Source organism: Silurus aristotelis (genome assembly GCF_946808225.1).
Source record: "Silurus aristotelis genome assembly, chromosome: 17".
Classification (NCBI taxonomy): Eukaryota; Metazoa; Chordata; class Actinopteri; order Siluriformes; family Siluridae; genus Silurus; species Silurus aristotelis.
The window spans coordinates 445,500-452,999 of record NC_139590.1 but is presented as its reverse complement, the minus strand read 5'-3'; the positions used below and the strand labels follow the sequence as shown (position 1 = coordinate 452,999).

Genomic DNA, 7,500 nt, shown 5'->3' with positions numbered 1-7,500 from the left:
AAACACGCACAAACACACTCCCACTCGCACAAACACACTCCCACTCGCACAAACACACACACACACACACACAAACATGCACTCGCATAAACACGCACAAACACTTCCACTCGCACAAGCACACTCCCACTCGCACAAACACGCACTCACACAAACACGCACTCACACAAACATACACTTGCATAAACACGCACAAACACACTTCCACTCGCACAAACACACTCCCACTCGCACAAACACACTCCCACTCGCACAAACACGCACTTGCATAAACATGCACAAACACACTTTCACTCGCACACACACACTTCCACTCGCACAAACACACACTTACACACACACAAACATGCACTCGCATAAACACGCACAAACACACTCCCACTCGCACAAACACACTTCCACTCACACAAACACACTCCCACTCGCACAAACACACTTCCACTCGCACAAACACACTTCCACTCGCACAAGCACACTCCCACTCGCACAAACACGCACTCACACAAACACGCACTCACACAAACATACACTTGCATAAACATGCACAAACACACTTCCACTCGCACAAACACACTCCCACTCGCACAAACACACACTCACACAAACCTGCACTTGCATAAACATGCACAAACACACTTCCACTCGCACAAACACACTTCCACTCGCACAAACACACTCCCACTCGCACAAACACACTCCCACTCGCACAAACACACTTCCACTCGCACAAACACACTTCCACTCGCACAAACACACTTCCACTCGCACAAACACACTTCCACTCGCACAAACACACACTCGCATAAACATGCACAAACACACTTCCACTCGCACAAACACACTTCCACTCGCACAAACACACACTCGCATAAACACGCACAAACACACTTCCACTCGCACAAACACACACTCGCATAAACATGCACAAACACACTTCCACTCGCACAAACACACTTCCACTCGCACAAACACACACTCGCATAAACACGCACAAACACACTTCCACTCGCACAAACACACACTCGCATAAACATGCACAAACACACTTCCACTCGCACAAACACACTTCCACTCGCACAAACACACACTCACACAAACATGCACTTGCATAAACATGCACAAACACACTTCCACTCGCACAAACACACACTCACACAAACATGCACTTGCATAAACACGCACAAACACACACCCACTCGCACAAACACACTCCCACTCGCACAAACACACACACACACACACACAAACATGCACTCGCATAAACACGCACAAACACTTCCACTCGCACAAGCACACTCCCACTCGCACAAACACGCACTCACACAAACACGCACTCACACAAACATACACTTGCATAAACACGCACAAACACACTTCCACTCGCACAAACACACTCCCACTCGCACAAACACACACTCACACAAACATGCACTTGCATAAACATGCACAAACACACTCCCACTCGCACGAACACACACTCGCACAAACACACACTCGCATAAACACGCACAAACACACTTCCACTCGCACAAACATGCACTCGCACAAACACACTTCCACTCGCACAAACACACTTCCACTCGCACAAACACACTTCCACTCGCACAAACACGCACTCCCACAAACACACACTCACACAAACACACACTCACACAAACACAAACACACACTCACACAAACACAAACACACACTCACACAAACACAAACAAAGGCGCATTCACACACTCGCACAAACATACACACACTCGCGCACACAGCAGTAATAGGAGGTTGAAGGTCACCTGTGCTCTGTGCAGCTCGGACCAGCCCTTGTCTCACCACGTCTCGTACCCAGCTCTTGACCTTCTCCTTGCCGATGCCCCCCACCACAGACACCACTAGGTTGGGAGAAGGCAGAGCCCAGTGCTGAGTCAGGATGGCATAGACGAGAGGAGACGGAGTGTCACACGACAAGCGCAGGAACTGAGGAGGAAGAAAACACAAAAGTAGCAAAGAAACAAAACTCAGCATCAGTTACACGTTTAATCACATGGACAACGGCGACTCGAATACCCTCCTCTGTCTCTCGTTCTACATCTGTCTCTCGCTCTCTGTCACTCATTATACACCTGTCTCTCTTTATATATCCGTCTCTCTTTCTCTGTCTCTCTCTGTCTCTCATTATACGTCTTTTTTCTTTCTATCTGTCTCACTACACATCTGTCTCTCCGTCTGTTTCACTGTCATTATATATCTGTTTTAGTCTGTCTCATTATTTATTTATCTCTCAGTCTGTCTGTCTCTAGAAGTGTGCCTCTGTCTCAGTCTTTTTCTCTCTGTGTATTTGTCGCTCTCAGTCCATACCCGCCTGTATCTTTGTGTGTGTGTGTGTGTGTGTGTGTGTGTGTTACGCACATGGCTGTGTCTGCGGGCGATGCCGGCAAACTTGAGTTCCCCAAAAGCGTCAGTCGGACACTCAGACGTGTGTTTGGATGAATCCCACTGAGTTACGATGGCAGCACTGAAATAATCACCTGTAGCTGCAGAACCATGAGAACTCTGAGCACCTCCACACTGACACTGATCTCCATTACTGCAGGAAGTGGAGGCAGAGCAGAGAAATGTTACACACAGACACGAAACACTGCTGAGAAAACAATGTTAGACAGTGAAATAAGGGCATTAGGACCCTGTGGGGCTGAACGGGAAAGTTGTGCAAGTGCATGAGCTTTTTCTTGTTGATTGGCGCTTGAGAAGTGTGGAGCATGCAGCTGGGTGTGGGGCAGGGTGGGTAGGTCTTCTCTCAACTCAACTCATACCACACACACACACACACACACACACACTGGACATTGGACCACAACACCCAGGTCTGGGACGAGACACCGAGGGAACTCGGGAAAGAAGTTAATAGTGTAATCTAATTCTCTCTGTGTATTAGATAAAAAACTTTATATACAAAAACCTTTAAGTCAAACCAGTATGTGTGTGTATATACAGTGAGGAAAATAAGTATTTGAACACCCTGCTATTTTGCAAGTTCTCCCACTTAGAAATCATGGAGGGGTCTGAAATTGTCATCGTAGGTGCATGTCCACTGTGAGAGACATAATCTAAAAAAAAAAATCCAGAAATCACAATATATGATTTTTTAACTATTTATTTGTATGATACAGCTGCAAATAAGTATTTGAACACCTGAGAAAGTCAATGTTAATATTTGGTACAGGAGCCTTTGTTTGCAATTACAGAGGTCAAACGTTTCCTGTAGTTTTTCACCAGGTTTGCACACACTGCAGGAGGGATTTTGGCCCACTCCTTCACACAGATCTTCTCTAGGTCAGTCAGGTTTCTGGCCTGTCGCTGAGAAACACGGAGTTTGAGCTCCCTCCAAAGATTCTCTATTGGGTTTAGGTTTGGAGACTGGCTAGGCCATGCCAGAACCATGATATGCTTCTTACAAAGCCACTCCTTGGTTATCCTGGCTGTGTGCTTTGGGTCATTGTCATGTTGGAAGACCCAGCCTCGACCCATCTTCAATGCTCTAACTGAGGAAAGGAGGTTGTTCCCCGAAATCTCGCAATACATGGCCCCGGTCATCCTTTCCTTAATACAGTGCAGTCGCCCTGTTCCATGTGCAGAAAAACACCCCCAAAGCATAATGCTACCACCCCCATGCTTCACAGTAGGGATGGTGTTCTTGGGATGGTACTCATCATTCTTCTTCCTTCAAACATGTTTAGTGGAATTATGACCCAAAAGTTCTATTTTGGTCTCATCTGACCACATGACTTTCTCCCATGACTCCTCTGGATCATCCAAATGGTCATTGGCAAACTTAAGACGTGCCTGTACATGTGCTGGTTTAAGCAGGGGAACCTTCCGTGCCATGTATGATTTCAAACCATGACGTCTTAGTGTATTACCAACAGTAACCTTGGAAACGGTGGTCCCAGCTCTTTTCAGGTCATTGACCAGCTCCTCCTGTGTAGTTTTGGGCTGATTTCTCACCTTCCTTAGGATCATTGAGACCCCACGAGGTGAGATCTTGCATTGAGCCCCAGTCCGAGGGAGATTGACAGTCATGTTTAGCTTCTTCCATTTTCTAATGATTGCTCCAACAGTGGACCTTTTTTCACCAAGCTGCTTGGCAATTTCCCCGTAGCCCTTTCCAGCCTTGTGGAGGTGTACAATTTTGTCTCTAGTGTCTTTGGACAGCTCTTTGGTCTTGGCCATGTTAGTAGTTGGATTCTTACTGATTGTATGGGGTGGACAGGTGTCTTTATGCAGCTAACGACCTCAAACAGGTGCATCTAATTTAGGATAATAAATGTAGTGGAGGTGGACATTTTAAAGGCAGACTAACAGGTCTTTGAGGGTCAGAATTCTAGCTGATAGACAGGTGTTCAAATACTTATTTGCAGCTGTATCATACAAATAAATAGTTTAAAAATCATATATTGTGAGTTCTGGATTTTTTTTTTAGATTATGTCTCTCACAGTGGACATGCACCTACGATGACAATTTCAGACCCCTCCATGGTTTCTAAGTGGGAGAACTTGCAAAATAGCAGGGTGTTCAAATACTTATTTTCCTCACTGTATATAAAACCAGTATGTATGTGTGTACACACCTTCTGCACACACGTAGATAATTATTACTTTCTTATGCCTCATAAATTTTCCCCACTTATTTTCTTTTTTCAGTACTGATTAATAATGTTTAATATTTGTTGTTGTTCGCCTGTAGCCTCGTTTAAGCATTTCATTGTAAAAACTGTCACTGACATCGTTACAGCTTCTTCTTCTTTCGCCACAGCAGATCCTACGTCTCCACACCCCTCTGTCCTCTACATCTGCCACTTTCACACCATCTACCTGCATGTCTTCCCTCACCACATCCATGAACCTCCTCCTTGCTCTTCCTCTTTTCCTCCTTCCTGGTGTCTCCATCCTCAGCATTCTCCTACTGATATACCCCATGTCCCTCCTCTGCCCATGTCCAAACCATCTCAATCTCACCTCCCTCACCTTGTGTCCAAAACGTCCTACATGCGCTGTCCCTTTAATAAACTCATTTCTAATCCTGTCCATCGTCGTCACTCCCAACGAACATCTCAACATCTTCAGCTCTGCTACCTCCAGCTCCACCTCCTGTCTTTTACTCAATGCCACTGTCTCTAATCCATACAACATCTCAGGTCTCACCACAGTCCTATAAACTTTCCCTTTCACTCTCACAGATACTCTTCTATCACAAATCACTCCTGCTATCACTCTTCTCCACCCACTCCACCCTGCCTGCACTCTTTTCTTCACTTCTCTAACACACTCTCTATCACTCTGCACTGTTGACCCCAGGTACCTGAACTCCTCCACCTTCTCCACCTCTTCTCCCTGCAACCGCACCCCAACACTGCCCTCCCTCTCATTCACACACATGTACTCTGTCTTACTCCTACTGACTTTCATTCCCCTTCTCTCCAGCGTGTACCTCCACCTCTCCAGGATCTTCTCCATCTGCTCCCTATTTTCACCACAAATCACAATATCATCCACAAACATCATAGTCCACGTAGACTCCTGTCTGACCTCGTCCTTCAACCTGTCCATCACCAGTGCAAAGCAAAATGGGTTTAGCACCATGTCTCTCTGTCTTTCTTTCTATATCCAGATGTTACACCAAGAACCTTTCTAGCTGCCTCCCTCATCACTCCTGCAGTATTTCCCCAATCGTCCAGCACCTCTAGACCACCACCGAGCTCCTGTCTGACCTCTTCCCTGAACCTCACACTACAGTCTTCCTCCTTCAGCTTCCACCATCTTATTCTTCTTTCAGTCTTCACTCTCCTCCTCTTCTTCTTCACCTCCAAAACCATCCTACAGACCACCATCCGATGCTGTCTAGCTACACTGTCCCCCGCCAACACCTTACAGTCTCCAATCTCCTTCAGGTTGCATCTCCTACACAGAACATAATCCACCTGTGTGCACCTTCCTCCACTCTTATACGTCACCCTATGATCCTCCTTCTTCTTAAAATACGTGTTCACCACTGCCATTTCCATCCTTTTAGCAACATCTACCACCATCTGCCCTTCCACATTCCTCTCCTTAAAACCACACCTACCATCACCTCCTCATCACCTCTGTTCCCTTCACCTACATGCCCATTAAAGTCTGCCCCAATCACCAATCGTTCTTTCCTAGGTACACCATCTACCACTTCATCTAATTCACTCCAGAATCTTTCCTTCTCCTCCATCTCACAGCCAACTTGTGGAGCATAAACACTGATGACATTTATCATCACCTCTTTAACCTCCACCTTCACGATCATCACCCTATCAGAAACTCTCTTCACCTCCACTACACTCTTACTGTACTCTTCCTTCAGAATCCCCCCTACACCATTTCTCTTCCCATCCACACCATGATAGAACAGTTTAAACCCACCTCCAATGTTCCTGCTCTTACTCCCTTTCCACTTGGTCTCCTAAACACACAACATCTCTACCTTTCTCCTCTCCATCATATCAGCTCCCTCTTTCCCTTTACCAGTCATAGTACCAACATTTAAAGTACCAACCAGAACCTCTACTCTCCTACACTTCTCCTTTCCCTGCTGTCTCTGTAGACGTCTTTCTCCTCTCCTTCTCCTCCTTCAGACAACAGGAGCACAATTTACACCGGTACCCTGTTGGTTAACGATACCTGTGGTGGTTGTTGGTAACCCGGGCCTCGACTGATCCAGTATGAATTTCTGATCCGGGATCTGTATATTAGATTTGGCACGTTTTACTCTGGACGTCCTTCATAACACAAACCTCCACATTTATCTGGGCCTAAGACACTGAGACTCACCGGAGTGATGACTAACGTTGCTACATATGAGAAATAAACTTGACTTTTGAGTTTATAAAATAATTTTTTTTTTTCAAAGACTGGATTTATTTTTTGACATCCTCCCCGCTACATTTATACACGTTAAACATTTATGTTTATACATTTATTTATGTTTAATTAAAAGGATAGAATCCATGAACCACCCTGGGCCTCTCTGCTTCACTTCGTCGTCAGGGAACCACTACGACTGGGATCGTCACTGACGGCTATCTTCAAAATGTTTACATCATTCAGATGTCTTGCTGAGTGTCTGATCACCATACTGTTCTCTTCTGACAGCATCAGGCAGGAGTTATACTGGAATACGGCTGATCGAGTCCGAGTCCAGCTTCCCAGCAGTTTTTGATGATGGAAGTGAATTATTTAGAGTGAAACCCAGATGGATAACGTTACACTCCGTGTCACTGCATTACACCTCTAATTAACACCTTTACACAAGTCTCACAACATCCACCATCCTCAACCACAACATGGCAACCGGCACACCGGATCATCTTTCCCTCTCAGTGCTCCTAGCTGCTCTCCGCCTCATCCATTCTAATGTTTTACTTCTTGATAAAGTTCTTATCACCCAAACACCACTCCCTGGAAGTTCTCCATATTAACAGCCTGAT

The 7,500-nt window shown here is 45.7% G+C and overlaps 2 protein-coding genes and 1 long non-coding RNA gene across 5 annotated transcripts in view; 1 reads left to right on the top strand and 2 right to left on the bottom strand.

Annotated features, from left to right (window-relative positions):
• Positions 1 to 7,500, bottom strand: part of hsd3b7 (hydroxy-delta-5-steroid dehydrogenase, 3 beta- and steroid delta-isomerase) — a 327,842-nt gene that overhangs the window by 305,084 nt on the left and 15,258 nt on the right. The window lies entirely within an intron of this gene.
• trpm4a (transient receptor potential cation channel, subfamily M, member 4a) overlaps positions 1 to 7,500 on the bottom strand; it is a 57,647-nt gene that overhangs the window by 39,075 nt on the left and 11,072 nt on the right. For all 3 annotated transcript variants that reach the window (XM_083566727.1, XM_083566729.1, XM_083566728.1), the window contains exons 3-4: positions 2,396 to 2,573; positions 1,783 to 1,963 (exon numbers count right to left, since the gene is read on the bottom strand). In XM_083566727.1, coding sequence (XP_083422853.1) covers positions 1,783 to 1,963; positions 2,396 to 2,573 — 359 coding nt within the window. The remainder of the gene's footprint in view (positions 1 to 1,782; positions 1,964 to 2,395; positions 2,574 to 7,500) is intronic.
• The window catches only part of LOC310740254, a 5,381-nt gene continuing 680 nt past the window's right edge, over positions 2,800 to 7,500 (top strand). Inside the window, exons 1-2 of the long non-coding RNA XR_014537605.1 lie at positions 2,800 to 2,895; positions 7,166 to 7,500. The exon at positions 7,166 to 7,500 is cut by the window's right edge and continues 47 nt beyond it. This is a non-coding gene — a long non-coding RNA (uncharacterized lncRNA). The remainder of the gene's footprint in view (positions 2,896 to 7,165) is intronic.